The sequence below is a fragment of the Eumetopias jubatus genome, unplaced genomic scaffold, assembly GCF_037043125.1.
Source record: "Eumetopias jubatus isolate StellerSeaLion01/CBP00866 unplaced genomic scaffold, mEumJub1_p1.0 scaffold_4, whole genome shotgun sequence".
Classification (NCBI taxonomy): Eukaryota; Metazoa; Chordata; class Mammalia; order Carnivora; family Otariidae; genus Eumetopias; species Eumetopias jubatus.
In genome coordinates, this window is record NW_028274810.1 from 127,755,030 (window position 1) to 127,782,805 (window position 27,776).

The window sequence follows — 27,776 nt, forward strand, 5'->3', positions numbered from 1 at the left end:
CAGTTTTTCAGTTTGCTGTTACAGATTGATTCCTGATGCCTGGGAAGCAAGTTTGATTCAAAATGTTTTTATAGAAATATTTAACTGTAGGGGCGCTTGGATGGCTCAGTCGTTAAGCGTCTGCCTTCGGCTCAGGTCATGATCCCAGGGTTCTGAGATCAAGCCCCGCATCGCACTCCCTGCTCGGCAGGAAGCCTACTTCTCCCTCACCCACTCCCCTTGCTTGCGTTCCTGCTCTCACTGTGTCTCTCTGTCAAATAAATAAAATCTTAAAAAAAAAAAAATTTCACTGTAAATACTCTTTTTCCTAGTTGTTTGAGAGCCATACGAGTGCTTCAGAAGAATGGACATGTGCCAAGTGATCCAGCTCTTTTTAAATCTTATGCAGAGTATGGCCACTTTGTGGACATTAGGATAGCAGCTTTGGAAGCAGTTGTTGATTATACTAAAGGTAATGCTTTATAAGCATTTGCTCTTGTCATTTTAGAAGGAAATGTTTACTAAATATTTAAGGCCGTCTCAGTTTTTGGGGTTTCCTATTGCAAACAAAAATAGAGATTTAAATTTTAAATTCTTTAGAAAGAATTTTGGTAAATGTAGAACTTGTATAAGAATAAGTGAGGGAAAAGAATAAAATTAGAGCTAGGTATCTTTGGTCTTTCTAAGGAGTCAGTGTATTACTCCATAGCTTTAATTACATGTTATTAAAACTGGAAGAAGATTTTTGAGAAATTTCTAACTGAGGACTCAAGAAAACATTTTGTACCTTTCAAAAATTTGTTTCTGAAAGTAAAGTGAGATATATACACGGGAGCCTCAGTAGGGGGGATTAGAAAAGGTTTTTTGAAGTTGAAGAAAAGTAAGACCAAAAAATGGCTAAGAAAATATTATATATTCAAAACATTTAAAGAAATACAGGGCAGAAAAATATAGAGATGAAAATATTAAGAATCAGTCAAGAAGAATAAAGCAGGTAGAAGAAAAGCAAAAGAGTAAAATGAAACTTCTTAAGCTAGAGTCTGATAAAATTTAAAATTTTAAGGTTAAGGAACCCAGTTATTACACAGGATAAAAGAATAATGTGGCCTGTGGCCTGTGACTTCTTCAGAATATGAAGAGTTCAAAAGACAGTGAACAAATGGCTAATGTAATGTTTAGGGAAAACTGCAATCCTACCTTCTCTTTTTTGCCAGGTTGTCACTCATGTAGCCTTAAAAATTTAGAAATACATCTCCTGTGGAACATTCTTTAAAACAGAATTCCCAAAGAATTTTCAGCTGACCTAGAAGTGAATCAAATAATAACTCAAGATTGATGAAAGTGTGAAATGAAAGACCTAGTGATGAGTGACTGTGCCTGTAAAAAAAAAACCAAAAAAACCCCAAAAAACAACTAAGCTTAAATATTTGTTAATAACGTGGTTATAAAATTTAATGCAAACTTCAAAAATAATTCTTCTTTTAAAAAAGATTTTATTTCTTTGAGAGAGGGAGCACGCACGTGCAGAGGTGGGGCGATGGGCAGAGGAAGAGAGCATCTTAAGCAGATTTCACGCTGAGCAGACTCCACATTGGGCAGGAACCCCATGCAGGCTCATTCTCACGACCCTGAGACCATGACCTGAGCCAAAACCAAGAGTCGGAGGCGTAACTGACTGCACCACCCAGGTACCTCTCAAAAATAATTCTTTATAATATACAGGGGTGCCTCAGTGGCTCAGTTGGTTGAGCGTCTGACTTCAGCTCAGGTTGTGATCACAGGGACCTGGGATCAAGGCCCAAGTCGGGCTCCTCGTTCAGCAGGGAGCCTGCTTCCACTCTCCTCCCTTTGTCCCTCCCCCATTCATGCTCTGTCTCTCTCTCAAATAAATAAAATCTTTAAAAAAATAATATGCAAATATAAGAAATATTTAATTTGCCTAGAGAATTTCAGATTATCGTGCCAAAATATGGGAAGAGTGAAGAAATTAGAGTATGTTATACTTCTGACTATGGAAAGAGGAAGGAGTGAGGGAAGTTCTTTAATAGATACTGGTTAATTTTTACATGTTAGAGGAAATTACTGAAATCTTTATCATTTTTTTGGTAAATTTCAATAGAAGTATGTGTATGTATAGTCAGAAATTATAAAAGGTAAGAACAAAATAGTGTGTATATTATATATGTTGGCCTAAGTTTAGAAAGGATTGTCATTTGTTCTTTTTATTGAGGGTAACAATAATTCTTTCTCTTAAGAAATGGCGGTGAAAATAGTGATTTTTTTTTTAATAGATTTTTTGTCAAGTAAAAAAATGTAATCTATCAGTCTCCTGTTTTGTTTTGACAATTTACCAATTTGTGAAATCTAGACATCCTGAGATTTAACAAATATGCCAGTATTCTCAACCTTCTTTCCCAAGATACATGAATGATGTTTACTGTCACATAAATACTAAGATTTCATGAATTAGTATTACCTGAAATGAAATAGAATGCTAATATTATGATTTCCAAAAGAATGCTAATAAGTATAATTGAGAGGTGCTTCGGTATTATCTATAATTGTAGATCATTAGAAAGTGAAAAAATGGAAGATATCAGAAATAAAATTCTGATAATAAAGCTTTTCAAATCATAGAAGCATAACTTGTTGAAAAGGTGAATGGAAATTGCTAATGAGTGGTTTTATCCAGATTATTTATATTTATAGCACTATGTTATGTTATGTTGAAAAGTTAAGACTGTTCTTTACTCTTAAAATGAAAGAAACCACTTCGGTAAAAACAGTATTTCTATTGCATACTCTAATATAGTTGAGATACCAGTGGGTATCAGATTTTCCTATTAATTTGATTTAAGCATCTAGAACACAATTTTATTTAAATATATTTTGTCCATTTAGAGTTACTCATCTCTAATTTAGGGCTCCTAATAAATTATAATTTCCTTTATGTTCTATTTGTCATTGACTTGAGCATTACTGAAAAATAGGCACTTGGTCCTGTTTTATGTTTTGGCTATATACAGCACAATACCAGTGAAGTTTACAAAGTGGCCTAGTCCATAAAAAAATGTAAGAAGTTGTCTACAGCCTTCAGCTCTGATTTGAAATACAGCTAAGGCATAGCCCTAAATATTAAGTGTAAATCTTTCCTTATCACTCCTTATTTCATCTGTTACAGTTAAAAACAAATATATTTCTTTATTTTCAGTGGACAGGAGTTATGAAGAACTGCAATGGCTACTTAATATGATTCAGAATGATCCTGTACCCTATGTAAGGTTAGTTTTTGTGCTAAATTTGATTTTGCAAGTCCTAAAATAAACTGAAGAAGTTGGGAAGATTATACATGGAACAAGTTTTTATTATTTTTAAAAATAGAAGAACATGTTATACATTTATTAATGTCCTTTTTAGGGTGCTTTTTAAAAAATGGAGTATGCCTGGGTGGCTCAGTCAGTTGAGCGTCTGCCTTGGGCTCAGGTCATGATCTCAGGGTCCTGGGATGGAGCCAGCGCATCAGGCTCCCTGCTCAGCAGGGAGTCAGCTTCTCCCTCTCCCTCTGCCCTGCCGCCCAGCTTCTGCGTGTGTACATGTGCGCATGCACACTCTCTCTTTCTCTCTCTAATAAATAAATTCTTTAAAAAAATTGTGTATACCTTTGGAAAGACATTTTAAAAAATACATTGTTAATAAGCAAAGTTTATTCCCCGCAATTTTATGTACGACTTCTATTGTAATTTAAAGAAAAGCTTACATAACAGTTTGTAGTGTACATGGGCCATCTCTTATATATCCAAATTTATAATACCTGTATTGATTGATTCAGTCTACATTAAAAGTCGTTGAGAGAAATGTCTTGGTGTATCCCATTTGTTCCTTTCTATCTCCTATAAAATCTCATTTTTAATCCATAGACTTAGGATTTAAAAAGTGTAATGTAAGATTTAAAATTTAGAAAATAAGCAAAAATAGAAGAAAATCCCAGTTCTGACTTAGTAACAGTTTTCATTTTTGTATTTCTTCTAGTCTTCATTTCTGTTGCTTTTTTTTGCAAAGTAGGATGTTCATAGTGTATTTGAATAGGATTAAATATTTGACCTTTTCTGTCTTCCTTTCTTTGTATATATGAGACACTTAAATTTTTGTTCATTTGTTTTAAGATTATGACTTCATAAAATAAAATTTGAATTGTGGGAAGTAACTTATAGTTATGCCCACTAGAAACAAGAACATAAACCTAGAGATGTTAATTGTCTTACTCAACCTGACACATAAGTTGACAGATGGTTCTTTTCTTCTGAAAAGACATACAGGCAAACTGCTTCTAACTTTACTGAAATGCATCTGGACATGAGGAGTCCACATAAGAGATTAAAGACATTGTCTTTGACCAACGGTAGTTTTTTGGGTTGGTTGTAGCAGTGAGCTCTTGGTTAAGTGACCTTATTATTTCAGTGTTTTATGTCTGTCTGTCTTTCAACTCTAACCATTTCATTGTTTTTTTTTATCTTTATTTTTTTTTAAAGATTTTATTTATTTGAGAGAGCAGAGCGAGAGAGCATGAGCAAGGTGAGGGGCAGAGGGTGAGGGGCAAGCAGACACCCCGCTGAGCAGGGAGCCCGATGTGGGGCTCGATCACAGGACCCTGAGATCATGACCTGCGCCGAAGGTAGACACTTACCTAAGACTGAGCCACCCAGGCGCCCCCATTTCAGTGTTTCAAATGATGCTTGTTATATGCGTATCTTTGTATAAAGTTTTGCTGTTATTATTTCATAAGTTCCTGATCTGTACAGAGTACAAAAGTTCCTTTTGTACTCTTTGACTTGTGTGTATATTTTAAATAATTTTTCTTTGTGATTGATGTGTACTAAAGGTAAGGTTAACATTGACAAAAATCTCATAATCATCAGATAAGAGGATAGGCAGGAAACCACCTTCATCTCTTACATGACAGAGTTCATGCATTTGAAAGTTTATAAGATCCTACTGATAGCAAGTAGGAACAGAAATTATAAATACAGTATAAACAAAGTGTATCATGTATTCATTTATGTTTTCAGTTCACAGCATCAGAACTAATGTTAAGGCATGTATTTCTGAGATCATGGAACTGTTTTGAAGACGATTTTAGCAGATTGTAGTACTATATAATATTTGAAGTTTCTATATTTCTAAATTACATACTGTACAGTCTAAATGATTTTTTTTTGAAATTCTGTTGTGGAACTATTAAAAGCATTCAAATTTCAAGAGCACTGTTATTTATAATTGAACTGAAAATCTATTTAAAGACATAGTTCATGATTATATTTGACACTTTTCTTCTTAATTGATATGATTCATTTATATCATCAGTAGGGAAACTCTTAGTCTGTACTTAATATCATCTAGCCCATAGGTTCATTCATAGTTAAAAAATTCGGCATTCTTTAAAAATCTTTAATGTTAATTGTCAAGACAAAAAAGAAGTGTTACCACATAACAGTTAATGTATCTGCATATTTCTTAGTATCTTGGCACATCTGTCCATATTTTTGTGTTTCTTCTTTGCTTTTAATACTTTGAATAAGAGCTCTGTCCTTTTCTCTGTGTTCCCATCATTACTTTTTCTCCCTTTTCCTTTTAGGTATAATTGACATAAAACATTATGTTAGTTTTAGGTATACAACACAGTGATTCAATATTAGCATATATTGAGAAATTGTCACCACAGTAAGTTCAGTTAACATCCTCCCCATACATAGTTACACACTTTTTTTCTTGTGTTGAGAACTTTTATGATCTGTTCTCTTAATAACTTTCAAATATGCAGCACAGTATTATTAACTATTGTCACCATGTTGTACATCACATCCCTGTGACTTATAATTGTAGTTTTGTACTCTTTGACCTGCTGCATTCATTTTGCCCCCCTTTTCCGTGCAACCACCAATCTGTTCTATTACTTTTTCTTAAACTCATTAAGTAACTACAATACAGATCTGCCATATTCCACTTTATTGATTGGATAGAATTCTTAGTCTTTAAGATGGATAAACATTTGGTATATGTCTTAAAATCAGTGGCATTACTCTCTCCTACCCCAGACACAAGCATTTTATTTTTATGGCCCTTGGTTGATCTTTAAACTCCTAATGATGAAATGGTCTTCAATAAGAACTAAATTTTTTTTATTTTATTTTTTTTATTTATTTATTTTTTTTTTTAAAGATTTTATTTATTTGAGAGAGAGAGAATGAGAGAGAGCACGAGAGGGGAGAGGGTCAGAGGGAGAAGCAGACTCCCTGCTGAGCAGGGAGCCCGATGCGGGACTCGATCCCGGGACTCCAGGATCATGACCTGAGCCGAAGGCAGTCGCTTAACCAACTGAGCCACCCAGGCGCCCACTAAATTTTTTTTTAAAGACTTATTTATTTGAGAGAGAGAGACACAGAAAGAGAGAGTGAAGGGGAGGGGCAGAGGGAGAGAATCACCAAGGAGACTCCCTGCTGAGTGTGGAGACTGACAACTGATGCAGGGCTCGATGTCACGACCCATGAGATCATGACCTGAGCTGAAATCAAGAGTTGGACGCTCAACCAACTGAGCCACCCAGGCACCCCATAAGACTTAAAATTTAAAAATATATGTGGATTTTCTCTTTTTCTTTCTCTCTTTTCTCTTTCTGTGTTTATTATGATATATATCAGAATTATTGATTTTGATAGAGTTAGATAAAGCTGAAGAATTTTAGGGTGAAACCTTAAAGTCTGGGGGAGAAAAAACCCAAATTACCTGTAATTATTCCTTGATGAAAGCATCAAGGAATGCTAAACTTGAAAATCGTTTCTGCAAGGATGCTTCCTTAATTCCCTATACTAGATCATGTCCCTGAAGTCATAATTGCCCATAAAAACCCTACAGTTCTTCCTATACTTAAGTAAAGAAATATCTCCTATATTAGAAGTATTAATTTTATAGCTGGAACTATTTGATTATCTTTGTCTCCCCCATGGGAATATAAGTTCCAAAAAGATAGGGACCATGTTTCCTTTTTGTCAGTGTCTGGAATATAGCATAGTGCCTTATATATAGTTGGTTCAATACATGTGAAATGAGTGATTGGATGCAATTTTTTCCTTTTTCCTTTAATCATATGTATGGCTTTTTTTCTAATCATATGTATGTTTAACTTCTTTCATATGTTAAAGAGAAATGATATTATCTCTCTGTTCAGAACTGTATACAGAAAAAAGCTTTAAGGTGTTTATTTTGAAATGTTGGGGAAGTTCTCAGTCTTTCATGTTGGCTTGATGTTTTAAATATGGTAATAGGGTTGTCCACTTTATATGTGTAGTTTTCTCTCAATAGAAGATTTTCAGATTATAGATTAATTCTTCATTAAGGTATCTTGAGAATTTAAACTAAATAAATGCACTTTAATTAACCTGTATAATCACCTGACCGATTACTAACGCTTTTTTTCATAAAGTTTGCTGTTCATTTTACATGTCTGATAAGATAAATAATCTAAAAAAAGGACGGGGCGCCCGGGTGGCTCCACTGGTTAAGCAACTGCCTTCAGCTTGGGTCATGATCCCAGAGTCCTGGGATCGAGTCCCACATCAGGCTCCCGGCTCAGTGGGGAGCCTGCTTCTCCCTCTGACCTTCTCCCCTCTCATGCTGTTTTTCTCTCTCTCTCAAATGAATTTTAAAAAAAGGAAAAAAAAACTAGGTGCGTAGTTTTTAATTAATTAAATCTAGGTGTTTTATTTTTGAACTAAAATGAAATTTACATTTTTGAAAATTATAGTTTCCTTTCAGTTGGCATAACTTTTTTCTTTTCCTTTTTTTCAAGATTTTATTTAAATTCAAATTAGTTAACATATAGTGTAGTATTGGTTTCAGGGGTAGAATTTAGTGATTCATCACTGGGCATGACATTTTAAAATACTCATATAAATTTGGAAAAATGCAAAATTACATTAAGAAGAAAACTTAAATAGCCTGTAATTATTTTACCCAGAAATACTTAACATTTTAGATTATTGCTTTCCAGTCATTTCTGCCCATGAATATACTTTTTATATTGATAGGAAGAACTGTTAATTATATTCTTTAAAATGGATAGGATTGTTTTAAAGATGACATGAAATTATATTTTGGTTTTGGAATGAAGCATACATATGATCACAGTGTATCCGTCCCTCAAGAGACACACATACATCCTGTGCTTTTTCTCATGAGAGATTTTGAGCATGTTTTTGGTTTTGATTTGAGTTTCTTATTGATAAGTGATTGACAATAGATTGGACTTGCCCACCAAGAAAATTCTCAACTGTTTAGGGAAATAATGTGATGCAGCAGCAAACTTATAAACCTATGACTTTCTCAGGATTTGCTTTAGGTCTGTTCCAGTTGTGTGAAGCATATGCTTATTCTGAATTTTTATGTTTAATCTCTGTAAATTTAAGCATGAGATTCTCATTGTCTTCCCTTAAACTTCATCTCCTCTGAGTATCACTTTGGGTGTTTAGTCATTTATAAGTATTTCTTTATAAAATCCTATCTTCTATCATCTAAACTTTAGAGGAAAACAGAAGTTTTGAAGCAATGTTTAATTTGATAGTAATAATACATGTACTGATCACTATTGCTCTTTCAGTGATCATTTCAAAGATATCCTCAGTTTCACTCTTTACAGTTCATTGGCACACCTACCACTTTGGTATTTGGGGTAACTGGGAAAGCAGCCGAATAGAAACTTAAGTTTTCTAATTAATGCAAACTTAAAGTATAACAACATTAACCTGCTCTAAAGAACAAACTTGTCCATATTTTTAAAGATTGTTTACCTGTAATATTGATCTATTCTTACAGATAGATTTTGAGTTCCTTAAGGACAGGAATTGTGTTTATTTATAAAGTTATGAAAATACGCATATGAAATATGCATGAAGATATGTATCCCCTTTCATAATCCCTATCTGTAAATTGCATCTATAACTCCACTTTTTGTTCTCATAGCTTTTCAGTAGTCTTTTATACGGTCTTAAAATATCAAAGCACAAGAGGATATTAAAGTGAGAGCACATCTTTCAGTTTTACAGACATAAAATTGAAGCCAAAAGTGGTTAAGTATCTTAATCTGCAACCTAGTAGTTCCACTTTCTTCCCATGTCTTTTTCAAGTATAAATCCAGTCTGATGCCTTACCACCAACAATTAAATATAAAAACTGCCTTGGGTTCACCTTTCAGGTTAGTCATTTGTAATTACAATGTAAGTGTCTCCTCCATTTGTATCCAAGCGTTCCATTACTGTGTGGTCTTGCATCTCTTAGGCCTGGGCCTGGCTCTTATCGTTGCGCTCAGTGTTAGACTGCCGCCATTGCTTACTTGCTGTTCCTTTTCTTTTTCTATCCTCTTTCTGTTGGCGTCTCCTACTCATAGCGTTGGACATTTTCGTTTTCAGATGTTGTTTTGGTCACACTGCCCTATTTTTAGAAGACTCCATGAGTGTTCAGCTGGCCTCTCACAGGGGATAACTCCCAGTAGCAAACTTTAATTGTTACCCAACATGAGGATCCTTTCACTAATTAACTCCTCTAAACTTCGGCTCATTTTGAGGAAACCTTTTTTTTTGGGTCTCCATATTTTAAAAGCTTCTGCACATTTCTATGCTTTACAAAGATACTATAATAATGAAGTCTATATTCATTTTATTACCTCAACGTAGACTTGTTCTTCATATGTAATTTTTTTTTTTTTTGCCCCATTTTAAGATTTTTGTATTTACTGACCAGCCTTTCTTTAAAAATTTTTCTAAGGAGAATAAAATGTTCATTTTAGAAATGGAATGAGAAAGATTGGTTAGGAATACATAGAGTCAGGTTTTAAAGGACCTCCTTATACACTAAGGTAATTTTAGAAAAGAACAAACCCACCAGAACCTTTCTAGTGAAAAAACCATAGTAAATATTTAGGATGTGTAAAATAATGTCTTTTGAACTTAAACTTAAACACAAAAATAAATCTAAGAAGAGATGATAAAATAGGAAGGAGTTACTATAGATAATTTTCAAATGTTTTTACTTCATGGTCGGCGGAAGTTTTTTCTTTATCTTTCAGACATAAGATTCTAAACATGTTGACGAAGAACCCACCATTTACTAAGAACATGGAGTCTCCGTTATGCAATGAAGCCTTGGTAGATCAACTTTGGAAACTTATGAATTCTGGTAAGAATTTTTAAAAAAATTTTATTATTGGGGTATTTTCATTTTGCAGCAAGTTTTCAGTACTTAAAGAACTATGGTTAATATTTTATTTTTTTTTTTAAGAAGGATACCTATTACATCTGCCTTCACAGTGGTGAGTGTGGTGACATTGACTAAGGATATATTCACTCACTTTGCCTCACAAGGTGGTTGAGGAAACAAAAATATTAATTTATGTGGAAGTATTCCACATGTCTAAGGAGCTATAAATATAGACCTGCAAACTATTATTGTTATTTCTATTTCAGAAGATTATAAGGAGTTGAAAACTATATCTTCTCACCTGTTTTCCCTTGCTGCCTGGTGGCCTTTCCCAGGGGTAGCCAGTTTCCTGTGGATCCTTTCAGGAGCAGTGAATGTTGTTACTGTTCTGCACAGTGGAGACCATGGTATCTCATTCACAGTTTGAATTCACTGTATTTGGATGAGGTCAAGAGGCAGGATAGCCCAGTGCTCCTTTGTATAGGCTCTGGAACCAGTTGGATGAGGGTCAGGTCCCAGCTGAATAATTTATGAGGTGTAACTTTTCTAAGCCTGTGTATCTCCTGATGATACCTGCCTCTGCAAACTGAAAATTCACTTGAGTTACTATCTGTAAAGCACAGTACCTAGTTCATATTAAGTGCCCAAAATGTTAAACTAACAGAGTAATGATATCATTTTGCTTCTCATGTACTTGAGCTACCTGTAGTTCCTTTTTGGTAGGTCATTCATATTCTTTGCCATTTTTATTTAATTGAATTTTTGGTCTTTTCCAATTGACTTGTAAATGTTTAAAGAAAATTTGCCTTATGTATCTGATGTGTTGAAATTATAATACCGGTTTGGATTTAAAATTCAATTAAAAGGTAAATTTATTTTACTTAAAGATAAACTGTGCTGGGTAGATGGTGAGAGAGCAGTTGCTGTTCATTCCAATATGTATGTTACTCTAATATTCTCTAGAATATTAGAAAATAACTTGTTTATTTAGACAATAACTAAATAATTTAGAAAATGTTTGTTTCATTGGTGGCCACTTCACTAAATCATAACTAAATACCAAGTTCTGATTCTTTAAAAAAAAATTTTTTTAATTATTTTATTTACTAGCATTGTGATGTTAAGTAATTGTATAACTCTGTCCCTCAGTTTCATAATCATAGTGCAGCACACCAAGTAAAAGCACCATAGCAGGTATCAAATTGAATTACAGTAGTATGGCCCTTGTCCTCAAAGTATTCAGAAAACACATTAAACCAGTTTCTACTGATAAAGCTAAATTATTTTTCTAATGGTTTCCCTAATCCCTAGAAGAATGATTGCTGCTGTTTACATAATGTTTTATATTTTGCTACTTGTGGTACCTTGAAGGATGTTATGATTACTGTCATTTAGATCTGGGGAATGAATACACAAGTTCAGGAACTTGTAAAGGATCATTTAATAGTTAATATGTGGCACAAACTATACTGTGTTGAATATATTCTTAACAAGAATGCATGATTCCATGACTGGGATGGATTATAACTTTGAGGAAAGCATAATGAATTACAAAGAATCTCTTATCACCTTCTAGGGAAGATTTCTTCAACAGAATATGTGTTTAAGATTAATGGAACAATTTCTGTAAGACATTTGAAACCCATTGGAAAGTTGTGGTTATATAAATTCAAGCTCTGATTGACTATATAAATTCAAGCTCTGACGTTTTAGTATTTAATTTTGATAGTGTTCAGTATAAAGTACAGTTGTTGCTTTGATTTGGAATTCCCTGTGGCAGTTCTCTAAACAAAACAGATCTGTAGTTGTAAACAGTTTATTGCTCAGCTCTTCGGAGTTATAAATAAATGGGAGCAATATGAACAGTGGGAGTGGCGTGAATAGTTGGGAATAGTTTTTTGTTTTGTTTTGTTTTTAATGTTTTCAGAGGACATTGGACATTAGGGGAAATTGGTTAGAGGATTGCTCATTTCCCTTCCACTCCTGAACCTTTGGGATACATGAATGAATCTGATTTAAGAAAATACCTTTTTTTTGTTGTTTAAATTTTTTTTTTTTTTAGTTTTTTTTTTTAAGTAATCTCTAAACTCAGTGTAAGGCTCGAACTCACAACCCCAAGATCAAGAGTCATATGCTCCACCAGCTGAGTCAGCCAGGCTCCCCATAATTTTTAAAGTTTCTTTTTATAAAATGATAATGTCAATATAATCATGTTACAGAGTTTTATCTGAACCAAAACAGAAAATATTACATAATTTTATTACATTCCCCACTATTAACATTTAAGTATATTTGGCCTTTACGGGAAAAAATTGTATGTACATAGTTGTAGTTGAAATGAAGGTATTAAACAGCATTTTATCATGATAATTTTTCACATTACTGTATATCTTCTTGTGATTATTTTTAAGAAAAAAAAAAGAAATGGTAATGAGAATTCACTTATAACAAAAGGAACTAGAACATCATCTAAGTCCCTTAATCCTACTGACCTCTGTCTGCCCCTCGCTCCCTATTGGGACTCCTTGGTCATCTGGTCATTTGAGATAAACATTGTCTTTTTTTTTTTTTTTTTAAGATTTTTTATTTATTTATTAGAGCACAAGCAGGTGGAGTAGCAGGTAGAGGGGGAGGGAGAAGCAGGCTCCCCTCTGAGCAAGGAGCCTGATGCGGGGCTCGATCCCAGGACCTGAGATCATGGCCTGAGCCGAAGGCAGTTGCTTAACCAACAGAGCCACCCAGGCGCCCCTGAGATAAACATTGTCTTGATTTACATATGGAGAACAAATAAACTGTGGACAATAGGGATTTAATTATATTCATTTATTTCTGTCCTATTCCCAAGTGGATTTGAGATGTGTTGACTTTGCATAGTTACAAAGTTTGTTGAACCCATTTGAAATAGTATAGAGAGACAGTATCATAGCAGTTAAGAAAAGATCATCTTAGGTGGTCATCAGCTGCTTTTGAAGAATCAAAGTTGGCTTAGCTGGTTTCAGAAACTTCTCAATAAGAGAGTAGTTGTGGTAGGATACATAACATTAGGATTTCAAAAATTGAAATTAATTTGAGAGTAAGACAAATGAACTAATTACATGAAATTATATTCATGTTCTTTTGAAATTCATATATCATTAATGAATGTTAATAATACTCTTTTTAGAAATATACCAGGGGTATTTAGAGCTGAGAGGTAAAGAAACTAGGGGCTCTTGGAAACTGAGTCATCCTAATGGCCATATACCAGAAGGAAGTTTCCCAGACTTCTACCGTTGAGATCCTAGGACTGCCTGGTCTCTGCTCTCTGCCTGGTGTGTGGTAACTCCACTCATCTTTAAGTTCTGGGTTGCTATTCTGGTATCATCCCAACTGGTTTTGTTTTGAAAACACTTACACATATACACAGCTATATATGGATGTACGTATATGTACAGATATTAGATATCTTACCCCATTCCTTAATTTTCCCACATAACTTTTACTCCCCAACATTTTGTTTTTAAAATTTTCAAAGCTTAGAAAAATTTTAAGAACAGTTCGGTGAATGACCATGTATTTTCATCTTGGTTCACTAGTTAACTTTTTACCATATGTACTTTTCCCTCTCTTTCTTTGTGTATACATACCTCTTTTTTTTTTCCTGAATTGTTTGAAAGTAAACTGCATCATGGTACTTTTCCCAAAATACTTATTCCTGAGAATAAGGACATCCTCCTACATATCCTCAATATTGTTAACATGCCCTACTCCAGTATATATCTCATAACCACATTTCCTCAGTTGTCCGCCAAAATGTTGTAGTTCTCATATAGCTTTTAAAGAATAATGCTCCTCAGAAAGAATAAACATTTTTAAAGAGAAACTGCTTTCACATCATATGGTCTTTGTCCCTAGTTGCATAAGAATCTTAAATAAATAGGTTTATTTTTAATCACATTGTTCATAGTTCTTTTTAAAGCTTCAAGTATTCATTTATTCACCATTTATTTCTTGAGCACCTCCAGTATACCACTATACTATGTTTTGTGTGTGTAAGAATTTAATACAAATAGATAGTTGCTGAAATAAAAGAGCAAAGTACTCTAGAAATCTGAAGAATAGAACCACGAACCCTGCCTGGAGTGGCAGAATGTTTGTGCTGTGGTGACATTTGAGCTAGCTCTTAAGGAATGGAAGAGTTTGCCCAGGAGAAAGACACTTTAGGTAAGAGAATTAGATGAAAAAGCCTCAAGTTTTGAAAGGGTGTTTGACAAATAGTGTTATCTGGAAAAATAGATCAGGAGTTTGCATTTTATCATGTATACAATGAGGAACAGGTGGAGTTACGACCTGGCTCTCTTCTGTTAGCTGTATATATATTTTTTCCACACTGAAAGAAATGATTTTCCTTTCCCAAAGAAAAATATTTAAAAATTCAGAACATATGAGAATCCTACCTTTTATAGCTTTATGTAAGATACTGGATTATAGACCAACATGACAATAATTTTTAAAAAATACATTTAAAAATTAAGAACTTAGGACTTGGAGTTTATTATTGGTGCTTTGCATTTTATTTAAAACGTAAGTACTTTCTCAAGTCTTACCTGATTAATAGTGTTTTTTCATTTCTCAAGATAGAGGCCTGCATTGAAGAGATTGTATATCATTGTGAAAGAAATCTTAGCCATTACTCCCAAGTTGCTCTTCAGTGTTTGGCAATTACTGTAAGGATGACAGGAAAACATTTATGAAATTGCTCAGGACATTGATGGCTGTTTACATCATACTTTTTAGTACTTGAAGTGTACAACTATAGGGGGTAGAATGAAAGAAAACTAATTCAGCTTGGTGGAATTTGTCACATTTCAGACTAAGAAAATAGACAACTTTGATAGTAACATCAGAAGATTTCAAAGTTCTGACCTTCTGGTTTCCTTCCCCCGAACACTCCTTTTTAGGAAGAAAAATGGTCAAGAAAATGAAAACATATTGGGGCGCCTGGGTGGCTCAGTTGGTTGGGCGACTGCCTTCGGCTCGGGTCATGATCCTGGAGTCCCGGGATCAAGTCCCGCATCGGGCTTCCTGCTCGGCGGGTCTGCTTCTCCCTCTGACCTTCCCCCATCTCATGTACTCTCTCTCTCTCTCATTCTCTCTCTCAAATAAATAAACAAAATCTTTAAAAAAAAAAAGAAAATGAAAACATATTAATACCTTTTTTGTAGGAAATTACATACATGTACACACACATGGATATGAGTGAAATGTTTGTACTTAGTGTAATACGCACAGAGAGATCAGGACAGAACTGCCCTATGGCAGTTCTTATTTGCCTGACTCAACTCTGTTCAGATTTCCAAGCTTCTGTCATCAATAAGAAATGCTGGGTTTGTTGAAAAATGTCCTGGAAACAGTGGCTTTCAAAGGGACCTCTCTTAGCAGTTTTTTGGCTTGATCAGCTTTAGTAGCAATTACTTCAAAAAACGAAGAGATCTTTTTAGTATCAGATTTGCTATTTAGGGGGTTTGTCTTTAGATATTTTGTGATTTGAGTAGAGAACATCAGTACTGGGTTTCCTACTTTCTTCATGAGTGTTGCTCTTCTGTTCCAAGTAAGCAAGGTGCGTCCCAAAGTATAACTGCTAGTGAGACAGGATGGACAGCATTTGACCTGAGAGGAGCGAATAAGATCTGTTTTATTTTTCATATATTATGAGCATTCCTTGCCACTTAGGTGACTGGGATCATTTAAGCTAGAAGAGGGTCTTCAAAATGCTGTAACTGAGGGTAGAAATCAGGAGCTGTTTCAGGGCCTCTCATTAATGGAATTGATTGATTTGAAATCATAGAATTTTTGACCTGAGGGGATCTTAAGCATCATCTCAGATCCGTGTTCTCATTTTAGGGCCCAGGCACCTGACTTCCCCAAAATCACAGAGCTAACTGGTTATTTAGCAGAAGTGTTTTCCCCACTATGCCATTCAACTTAATTGCATTGTAAATAATGACAACCATATTAAGATTTTGTTCCATGATTTTGAAATGTAGTGGAGCTTCGATTTTTTTTTTCTTTTGTAATTTTATAGGAAATACTGCTCTTCATTTTTTAGCTCCATCTTAAATCAGCCCTACATTTCTTTGAGGGAAGACATACTGTCAATAATTTCCTTCAGGAACAAAACAGTATCCATTCCTCCATTCAAATTGAAGATCTATCAAAATCTTCAAAAAACAAAAAACAAACCAAACCATGGGGCACCTAGGTGACTCAGTTGGTGAAGTGTCTGCCTTCGGCTCAGGTCATGATCTCAGGGTCCTGGGATCAAGCCCTGCACTGGCCTCCCTGCTCAGCAGAGAATCTCCCTTTCCCTCTGCCCCTCCCCTCAGTCTTGCGCCCATGCACGTGCTCTTCCTCCCTTCCTCTCTCTCTCTCTCTGAAATAGATTAAACTTAAAAAAACAAACCAGAAAGCCCACATAAAAATAAAAAGTATCAAAATTCTTATTTTAGGAGTTCAGTGCATTTAGCAGCCTTCACTGTGCTGCTTGATCATCTTTAAGCTGACTTAAAAAAAACCCTAGTTCATCAAAATGTACATTTTCCATTTGCTAATAACTTTTTTTAAAACTTTGAGGAATTCACACTCAATTGCCTGACTGGTTTTGATGTCATCTACAGCATAGTTCAGGATGGTTATTTGCTGCCGACGTAATTAGGTGATATTGATCTTCAAGGCTAAGTTTTCTTCCAGTGTAAATGTACCCTAAACTGTTCCAGTTTTCTTTACTGATAAAATGCCTAAGGTTCACTTCTTTTCTTGTGATGCCCATGAGTAGATAGTGCTAACTGCTCTGGCAGGCTTCCTTCCCTTCCCTCAGAGGTTTGAGCCCATCCAGCCTTTGTAATAAAAGGCTCAGGAATCTGATACCTGTCCTTTGTGGAACCTATATGTGTAAAATGCTTCGAGGAGGAGAATAATGGATGCCTACAAAAAATTAAGCAATGTTAGACGATTAAAATGTCCAGATCTGCATATTCCAGAGAAGGAAATGGATTTCCAGCATACAGTCCTTACTTTTCAGTCTGTACTGTTCTTTCCGTGTCTAGTTTCTCTGTAGTTTTTATGATAAAAACCTCATTCTCGGGCACCTGGGTGGCTCAGTCGGTTAAGTGTCTGCCTTCGGCTCGGGTCGTGATCCCAGGGTCCTGGGATCGAGCCCCACGTCGGGCTCCCTGCTCGGTGGGGAGTCCGTCTCTCCCTCTCCCACTCCCACTCCCCCTGCTTGTGTTTCCTCTCTCCATGTGTCTCTCTCTGTCAAATAAATAAATAAAAACTTTAAAAAAAAAAAAAAAACCTCATTCTCCTCAGGAGCTCTTGCCTTCTTTTGCTTTTAACAATGCTGTGTATCTGTTACCTTCTCACACAGTAGCCAAGCTGAAGATGTCTCAGATAGGATCGATGATAGCTGGTTCATGGCATGGAAGGTGCCTAGTACAGTGTAGTGTGTATAGTATGAACTCTGTGAAATTATAATTCCTGTGAATTTCCTTTGCATAAAATATATGTCATATTTACTTATCTGTTGGGGTAAGTCTCATCAGAATCACTACTTGATTGATGGCAGTTTATTTACCCATTCTCATACTTGTTGAAAACCGCAAAGCTTAATATTTATGCTGTCTAAAATTTGCTGTAGCAACTTCTTTCCCTTTTGTTTCTCCTTTTTAAACATTATGGTCCTCTTTTGAAATCACAGTTACTGATCAAAATTAAGTATTTGTAGGATTTTTCTTACCCAGAAGAATTTACATGTTACTTTTCATTCATTTTAAGTTCTATACATCATTTTAAATTCTGCCTAGGAATCATAGCAATTCTCTAATCCTAGATGACAGATTTCATCCTGTCAGACAGTTCCATTTGATGGCAGTATCTACCTAGAGTGCTCTGTTGGGGAAAAAAGGGAAAGTGAGAAAGAACTCGTATTGATGTGCTCTCTGACCTGCTGTTGATATGGGATAAGGTATAAGGTCAAAACCCTTATTTTGGAGATAAAAAAGACTGAGATTCATCAGAGAAATTGAAAGAACTTGCCTCTTGTCTCTCAAATACTTTAAACCTAATTTCTACACAGTCGTCTTCTGGTCAGTGTGTGTTTTACCGGCTTTTGCTATCTCTGGGGTTTGCTTTTTCCTTTAATTTTTATTTTTTAAATAAATACCTACTAGAGCAACACAAATATATAGCCATTTAACAAAAACATTTTCCTCCTCTTCAATAAAAGTTTTTAATCGTGTTATTTTGAGTAGTTGTAGAGTTTCTTACCATATTTAAAACCTGAAAATAATAAATTTGACAGGAGATTTGTTTCAAGTGGTAGGGTTCATAAAGGCTCATGGAGTGCTGTCTTCCTAATGGGCTATTCAAGAAGAAAATAGGACAAGATGAACAGAGAATGAATGTGGAGTAGTTACCAAGGAGGAGGAATTAAAAGGAAGATTTAAAGGCAGAAAAAATACTGTTTTGGGAATATTAGATTTTTAGTGGATGTTTAATATTCATTTGCTAAGAAGAATGGTGTAATTGGAGTGCCTGGGTGGGCTCAGTTGGTTAAGCATCTTACTCTTGCTTTCAGCTCAGGTCATGATCTCTCAGGGTCATGAGATGGAGTCCCCTGGTCAGGTTCCACACTCAGTAGGGAGTCTGCTTCTCTCCCTCTTGCTCCTCCTCTTACTCACACACTCACTAGCACTCTCAGTCTTTCTCTCTCTCTAAAATAAATCTTTAAAAAAAATGGCATAATGATAACATTTTTTCAAATTACAGAATTCATTAGTTCATTCACTGACATTTACTGCTTCCAGGGGTGCCTGGGTGGCTCAGGTGGTTAAGCCTCCGACTCTCAATTTCAGCTCAAGTCATGATCTCAGGGTGCCTAGATCGAGCTCCATGTTGGCTCCGCAATCAGCTTGAGATGCTCTCTCCCTCGCCCTCTCCTTCCCTCACCCCCCTACATATGTGTGTGTATTCTTGCTCTTTCTCAAATATATACATATATATATATATTTTAAAGAAAGCATTTACTGTTTCCATAACAATTTCTAAATATCTATGTTAAGATGCATCTTTAGAGTAGGGGGTTTGCCAGTGGAGCCTAGGTCATTAGATGGCCCCTTGACATCATAATCCTTTCCCTCTGTATAGGTTCTGGAGCAGTTCAAAATTTATGGATAAATGTACATACTGACTTATTTCTTTATTATTCTTAGGAACTTCACATGACTGGAGGTTACGGTGTGGTGCTGTGGACTTGTACTTCACACTTTTTGGCCTCAGTAGACCTTCCTGCTTGCCCTTACCAGAGCTTGGGTTGGTTCTTAATCTAAAAGAGAAAAAAGCTGTCTTGAATCCGACCATAATTCCAGAGGCCATAGCAGGCAACCAAGAAGCTGCGATTAATCCAAGTAGTCACGCACAGCTAGTTGGATTTCAGAACCCTGTAAGAATCACATGCATTACAGAAGATGTAGTTTTATTATATAGAGCTATCTAGAGAAGAGAATTGCTGTTTTTGACTGGAGGATTTTAAAGCCACTAAAAGTTTCATGTGCCACTTAAAAAAATGGCTAGCTGACAGTAGTTTAGCACTTTACAGTTTAGAAAGTGTTCCTGACAAACTACATAGCTGCACATGACAAATAATGTGCTCCCAGTCCATTTACCCCTTTTGTTATGACATGGTGTTTTTGTACTTGAGTGTTGAATTTCTTCCTTGAGTAGTAGAAAATTGAAATGAATATTTAATCTTGTCTGTATATGTTGTTGGCAAACTATTTGAACATAGGGGCCCTGACTTTTTTTTTTTGGCTACTCTCTGTCATACTTAGTAGCACAATTCTAAGCATATGATAAGTGCCTGGCAAATGCTTGTTGAATTAAATAAATAACATGAATGGTCAGGTAAATGAGTAAGCTGCTGATTTGGGAGGAGATGATGTATTACATTTTTATTTATGTATGTGTGTCTGTGTTTGCCTTTTAAAAAGCTTTTATTTCTAGCTATGCATTAGAAAATTACCAGACTTTTTGTAGAAAGACCTTTAGTATACATAGCAATCATTTTACTGTAATTCAAGGAAAGTTTTCCAGAAATTATTTTCATATTAATAACAAAATGTCCCCAATAACTCATGCTTCATTTTTCGCCAATATTTAGACCAGATTACTTGCCTGGCAATTCCCTACTGGTGTTTTGACACTTGAAAACTGAAATTTTCTTTATGCTAGTTAGTGATAGTTATTTTAAATTTGTTTATTCACGTAGATTTTCTGGAATACAGTTGTACATATTTGTTGTAAATTTGAAATGTATCCTAGAGTTTGGGTTATAAAGAAGTAAGATGATCTTTCCATAGGAAAAAAAAGAGTCTCATTAATGTGCTCTTTCAAATCTGAATATTTACAAACTTACACAAATAAATTATGTTTCTGATTCTTGCCCATATATGTTAACTTATTCACATTCATTCTTGGAGTCTTCAGGAGAAGAGGAGAAAATGATACCAAAAGATACATTCTTTTGGGAAAGCTCTAGAAGTTCGCTTATATACCTCCCACCTCCCCCAAAAAAGACCAGCAGACAGGAAAAGGTGAAGTTTATTTTCAGCCCATTGCTGATAATTTTTAGGCACTGGGCATGTTCTAATCTGCATGGTTGCTGTAGCTGTTAGTGTTCAGCTATAATATGAGGTACTTGTCTTCAGAAATCTAATTTTGATCTTGAATATTGCCGCAGGAAGATGATCACCTTGCCAAGGAAGCATCATGTAATATGTCAGCTCATCAGCAGGGAGTGAAGAGGAAGGCTGATACACCACTGGGGTCCCCACTAGAACCTGGTCAAATACTGGAGAAGAATGAGGATAGCAGTAAAGTCAAACTCAAAATCAGAGTAAGAAATACAGGTTAAACCTGTATTAATAGTGTAGGATATTCACCTTCTTGTAAATCTTTTTGAATACTTCCATTGGTTTTTCCTTAGCAGGAACAGATGGGGCAGACTGAATCATAAAAGAACCCAAATGTCATTTAAGATTTTCCATCTGATTATTTAACTTCTATTGTCACATACTTCTTCTCTGTTTGGGGGAGGAACTATGTGTGTGTGGTCTACCACGGCTCACTCCCTCTCCCCACAACTTAGGAGTAGATTCTAGTTGCTATTTCATTTTCAGTAATATCCATTCAGCTTCTTTTGGTGGCTGGACCATTTAATATTTTCTTACTCTTAGTACTTTTTGAGAAAAAACTACTTTTCCTTTTAAGATGTGGGGGTATATGTTCTGTGGCCTGTCTGCTACCTTTCCTAAGAGCTAAGATCCAAATATAAAGCGATGTAATGGCTCTTTTTCTCCTTTGTTTTTATGTATGTGTTTTAGTTTTCCAATTCTCAAGATGAGGAGGAAATTGACATGGACACTGTTCATGATAGCCAGGCGTTTATTTCCCATCATTTGAACATGCTTGAAAGGCCATCGACTCCAGGTAAGACTAGTGTACAGCCCATCGGGAGGCGATGAAGAAAGTTCTCATGGTATTGCTGTTTTAAGGCCTGTTGCTTTATTTACAAGTGAACAACTATAAAGTTGAAAAGTAGCTAGCTAGTATAAAATACTAGATTGTATCAGATTATATTGCATATTAGCAAAGGAATAAATTTTTAAAAAGGATTTTTTAAAATTGTGTTTTATTTTGGTCCTTTTTTAAGTATTTGGCATACTTCTGGGTTTGTTTTTTTTTTAAAATTCATTCAACAGATTCCTACCAGTAGCTTTAAGGGGTTTTTTGGTTTGTTTTTTTTCCTTTTGTTTTGTAATAGACTTAACCTCCAAATAACCTCAAAATAAAATACTAGATCTATTTTCTTTTTAATAATGGAACCATAATTTTAAACTTTGAAGTTAATGCCCCATAACACAGCTTTCTCTTTTTGCCTGCCTGTTTCATATAATACTATATCATAGATTTTTGCATGCATCTCTCAAACATCATGATCTTTCCTTTTGAAAATAGTACCTGAGACAGTATTGAGTTGATATACTGTAATATACCTTACTTTTCCTTGTTGGTAGGTATTTAGGTTGTTTCAAGTATTTATGACAGGTAATTCTGCACTGCATATCTTTATACAAAAGCTTTTGTTTCTTTTTTGTCAAATTATGTTCTTAGGGTAAATTTCCCAAGATATATTATTGCTGAAAAGATTAATTTAAACTGTATCATGAGATATTTACCTTCAGAAGATTTTCACAGTTCTTGAAATATTGTGCCATAATGCTTTTTGAAGAGTTAATACCTAGGTTATGTCATCACCATTTTATAATTTTCAGGGATGAAACATTGATGTAACTTGCATGTAAGGTGTGAAATATAGTAATAAAACAAATATTGGTGAACCTGCTCTCCACTCTAACCTCCACTCTGTTGTAGGCTCCATGCCAGGGTCCTTCCCTCTGTGCCCCTTCCTGGTTCTGTTCACCTGCTTTTGCACTACAAGTAAATACTATCTTCAGTTTCCTTTTTTAGTTTTTCTTATTCTCTTGCTTTTCTTTATATTGTATCACATAAGTACAGGGTTTCCTTGCACTTGTTTTTTAATTTTATGAAAATGGTATGATACCAGTAGGACTTACTTTTTTCAGTCAACATTATGCTTCTACTAAAGTTCATCCACGTTGATGTGTAAGATGTAATTTATTAATTTTCATTTATCCTTTATTATTGTATGCATAGTACCAGTGTAATAACTTAAAAGATACTTATTAATTATAAATGATAAATCAAGTTTAGTTTACTTTTTTTTTTAGGTAATCTTTATGCCCAACGTGGGCTTGAACTCACGTTACCAAGATCGAGTCACATGCTTTACTGACTGAACCAGCCAGGCACCCTCAAGTTTACTTTATATGCATTTTTTATTGGGAATATGACTATTTTTCTTTTCTTTCTTTCTTTTTTTTCCCTGGGTACTGTTCCTGTTTTCTTTTTATTGGAAAAAAAGGGAGTATTTATCTATACCCTATACTGGTTGTCTTTTATGACTTTTACATTTGAATGATATTTTTTCTTTTTCTTTTTTTTCCCCCTTTCTTTTAAACTTGTTATATTTGTACAGAGTTGCCCTTACCCACCTTGGTCTGCTTTTTATTAAATTTTAGTTTTGAGACCTAAATTATTTTTCATTATTTAGTAATCTAGGATAAGCTAGTAGAATTTGAGAGCTGGCTTCAGGTAGACTATGAGCCTAAGATACATTTGAAAACTGAAAGGTCATGAATTCTTTGACTTTTCTAATTGTAAGAGATCTTAACAATTATTTATCTGGTCAATCCATTTTACAGATAAGTAAACTGAAGAGAGAGATTAGGTCACTTGCCCTGAATGACACACTCAATAGCCAACTCAGGGCTAGAATGACCACTTTTCCATTTGACAAATGAAGAAATTGAGACACGATGAGCTGCATGTCTCACCTGGATTATCTAGTTTGTTGATAATTTGGAATCAGAACCTAGGTCTCCTGATAGCTCCTTCAATGTTGTTCACATTATGCCATCAAAACATTTCCTGTTTTAAATATCTTCCGTAGGGCGCCTGGGTGGCTCATTCATTAAGCGTCTGCCTTCGGCTCAGGTCATGATCCCAGGGTCCTGGGATCGAGCCCCGTATCGGGCTCCCTGCTCTGCAGGAAGCCTGCTTCTCCCTCTCCCTCTGCCTGCTTCTCTGCCCACTTGTGCTCTCTATTTCTCTGTCAAATAAATAAATGAAGTCTTTAAAAAAAAAAAAAAAAGAAATATCTTCGGTAACCCCTAAATTATTTTGACCTATTTGTTGAACAAGTATTATAATGGAATTTATTAGCAAATTTTTGGGGAAGCAGGAAAACTTTACTATATGCAAAATTCCACATACATAATATAAAATATGGTTTCTATCTCAAATATGGAATCCAGTTTATATATTTAGCAGGCCAGTCACACTTTACTGTCTTTCTTGAATGTGTGTTGTTTTTAGACTTAAGCATATAGGAACCATAACAAAGGATTAAAAACAAATGGGATCTTTAGTAGTTAGTAGTATTCTTTTTATTATTAGAATTCTATTTTACTATTGAACTGCTTCTGGTTTTAAGGTTAAATTATGAAAACATGTCAGGCTTTTTTCTTCTTTTGGTAAACCAAGAAATAAATACCTCTTTTCCCTCTTCTTTGGCATTTTAGGGCTCTCTAAATATCGGCCAGCTAGCTCCCGATCTGTTTTAATACCCCAACACTCATCAGGCTGTGATGGCACACCCACCACGAAACCCCAGTGGAGTATGGAACTTGCACGGAAGGGAACAGGTGAAATGATTATTAATATTATTATTATTTTGCTCAAGAACAAATCTACAAACTTTATAAAGTTTATCAACTTAAAAAAATACATGAAAAATATCGATCTAGAGACTTGCTTTTCTTGCAACACATTGACTTTATATTATCTAACAAAGAATATTTTATTTATATAGTTTTAAGTAGGCTCTGCTCTCTCCATGCATGGAGCCCAATGTGGGGCTTGAACTCACAACCCTGAGATCAAGACCTAAGCTGAGTTGGATGTTTAACTAGCTGAGCCATCTAGGTGCCCCTAAGAATATTTTAAACTAGACTTTTTACTATTTGAAAATAATGTATTCCTATTATATAAAACTTGGAAATGAGAAAAAGAGTAGAAAGGGGAAAAAATCATCCCTCATTATGCCATTTAAAAATACCCATTATTGCTCTTTTCTTGCAGTGATTTTTCTTAAAATATTACAACATTAAAAATGCCAACTTCAGTAGACACTATCAAATCTGCACCTTTCATACTTTCACAAAATGTGAAAGTCAACCACTTATTTCTCCGTTCCCTCTCCCCCTGAAAGTTTTACAATTGGTCATCCATGGTCAGTCCTGAAGACTAGATGCCATACTAGAAAACAGATATTCTGTCTTTTCAATTATTAAATATTAATTGGGCTTAAGTTTATGAAAAATAATTCAGTTCAGATGTGTTTGTTACCTGTTCTATTTTATATTGTCTTCCACTTAGCTGCTTACAAAAAAAATGATTGTAATCTAGATAACGAGTAAGCATTCATTGCTATTGAACAAAGATTCAGTCCTCAAGTTCTGGAGGAACAGGGAATAAAAAACAAGATACATAAGCAAAACATTAAAGAATAGTTTTTCCAAAAGTCATGAGTTAGATTTTAAGATTCCAACAGATGGATTTTGCTTATATAAACCATGTTTTTATGATACAAACAAAAGAGTAACTGTTTATTGATTTGAGGAGCTTAAGGATCAACTGTGATTAATTCAAACTAAAGCAACATCTCAGAATATTTTGGTATTGAGACCCCAGACTTGCTTTTTTATATCTCTCTGTGTGCTGCTCTGTGCATTTACTGAAATAGATTCATACGGAATTTATTTCAGAAGGAGATCGGCTGGAGACCTTATCACTTACTTTGATAAGTGAATTTTGACATATCTTGGCCTTGCCAGTTTTATATTCTCTTGGTTTTATTTTTAATGTTTGTGTAATTTCGCTTTATTACCATTATACTTATTAAAATTTTACTACATTTGAAAAATTTGCCACATTTTTAAAAACGATAAAGCTCAGGGTATTTCAGACCTCTTGATATAGTTTGAGAGTGGTGCTTCTGCCTGTGCATGAATTCCTATTCCAGAAAAGAATCTGAATATGTTTGGTTTTTCTTTGTGATGTGGCACACTAACCTATGGAGTTATTAACACCTTTTTGTGCCCACTGATGTGCCTTTGTATCATAGTGCCATATTGCTTTAAAAAACCCATCTTTACTTTTTTGTGGAATCTCTCTTTACAGTCTTGTAGTTTTCATGACATCATGTGGGAAGAATGGGGAGGAGATACAGGGCTAATGGTGGGGAATAGGAAAGTATTAAAATGTTAGCTTTGGTTGCTAGGACCCTTTAAGTCATGAGGCAAAATGTATACCAGTATATTATTTGGACTGATCTGTAAAACATAATTGTGAATGTATTTTTATTTTTATTTTTTATTTATTTTTTTTTAAAGATTTTATTTATTTATTTGAGAGAGAGAGAATGAGAGCACGAGAGGGAAGAGGGTCAGAGGGTCAGAGGGAGAAGCAGACTCCCTGCTGAGCAGGGAGCCCGATGTGGGACTCGATCCCGGGACTCCAGGATCATGACCTGAGCCGAAGGCAGTCGCTTAACCAACTGAGCCACCCAGGCGTCCCTGTGAATATATTTTTAATGTGCCTTTGTAATTTTCTTTAAACGTGTTTATGCTGTTCGGTACCCTGTGGCCAGTGAGCAAGTTTTAAAATTCAGTAGTGATATTATTAGAATTTAGAAAACCTTCATTTTACAAATGGTAGTGTTCCAGAAGATTATTTGTACATACATTTATTGTGGAATTCTAAACGTGTATTCCCATAGACACATTGTTACATTTGATGGGTAACTTTCAAACTAGCCAACAAAGTTAAAATCCCTTTTAACTTATACCATACATGAAGAATAATAGTATCAAACCTAGCCACTGTGTATAACAATGTTTTTGAGAGAAGGGGCACTTGGAGCTCCATCTTTTGGAATGTCAGAAGCACAACTTCAGCCTAACTCAAATAAAGTTGGCAGTAAAACAGGAACTTCCTCTCTTCCTGCCTCCCAGAAGGAGCCAGGGTCTCTTGCGTTGGTAGCTAGCCTGGCCTGAGGTTATGAGTGGAGGGCTAAGGAGAGGAGGCCTAGAATTAGTATAAGGGAAGCTGTGACCCCTCTTAATTCTCTAAGGGATTCTAGATTAGAGCTCACAAATGAGCCTTATTTGGAGCCTTATTCAGCACATCCAACTGAGGCATCTTTTACTTGGTCTGTAGAAGTCTTGCAAAAATTTTTGAAGTAGTTTACTAAAAAGAGATTACACAATAAAAATCTGGATTTCCAGCTTCTCTTGAAAAAGAGTTACCTGAGAGGTCCTCTTAAGCAGGGATGTGCCTTCCATTTTGTGTTGCGCTGGAATTATGCTATCTCCTTTGGTCCAGGGCTTTTGATATTGGGAGCCCTGCTTCCTTTTTTTTGAGCCGAGATGATTTCTGAGATGGCTCCCTTAGAACCAACAAACCAGATGATGATTGAGAACTGGAATGTGTTGCACATGTCATCTGGATGGGGGTAAACAAATGGGGTGTAGGTAAAATAAAGCAGAGGTGGAGGTGCCTGGGTGGCTCAGTTGGGTAAGCTTCTGCCTTCAGCTCAAGTCATGATCCCGGGGGTCCTGGGATTGAGCCCCGTATCCGGCTCCCTGCTCAGCAGGGAGCCTGCTTCTTTCTCCCTCTCCTACTGTCTGCTGCTCCCCCTGCTTGTGCTCTGTCTCTCTGTCAAATAAATAAATAAAATCTTAAAAAAAAAGAAGAGGTGGAAACTGTTAAGTAGTGGATAGGTCATAGTTTCTTTTTTGTTCTTTTTTCCTCCA

At 35.2% G+C, this 27,776-nt stretch overlaps 1 protein-coding gene across 5 annotated transcripts in view; it reads left to right on the plus strand.

Annotated features, from left to right (window-relative positions):
* Positions 1-27,776, plus strand: part of TAF2 (TATA-box binding protein associated factor 2) — an 83,259-nt gene that overhangs the window by 47,181 nt on the left and 8,302 nt on the right. For 3 of the 5 annotated variants that reach the window (XM_028090856.2, XM_028090857.2, XM_028090860.2), the window contains 7 exons: positions 312-451; positions 3,191-3,260; positions 10,094-10,203; positions 19,473-19,702; positions 20,999-21,154; positions 21,642-21,747; positions 24,483-24,605. In XM_028090856.2, coding sequence (XP_027946657.1) covers positions 312-451; positions 3,191-3,260; positions 10,094-10,203; positions 19,473-19,702; positions 20,999-21,154; positions 21,642-21,747; positions 24,483-24,605 — 935 coding nt within the window. The remainder of the gene's footprint in view (positions 1-311; positions 452-3,190; positions 3,261-10,093; positions 10,204-19,472; positions 19,703-20,998; positions 21,155-21,641; positions 21,748-24,482; positions 24,606-27,776) is intronic. The other 2 variants (XM_028090858.2, XM_028090859.2) reach the window with 1 other exon arrangement.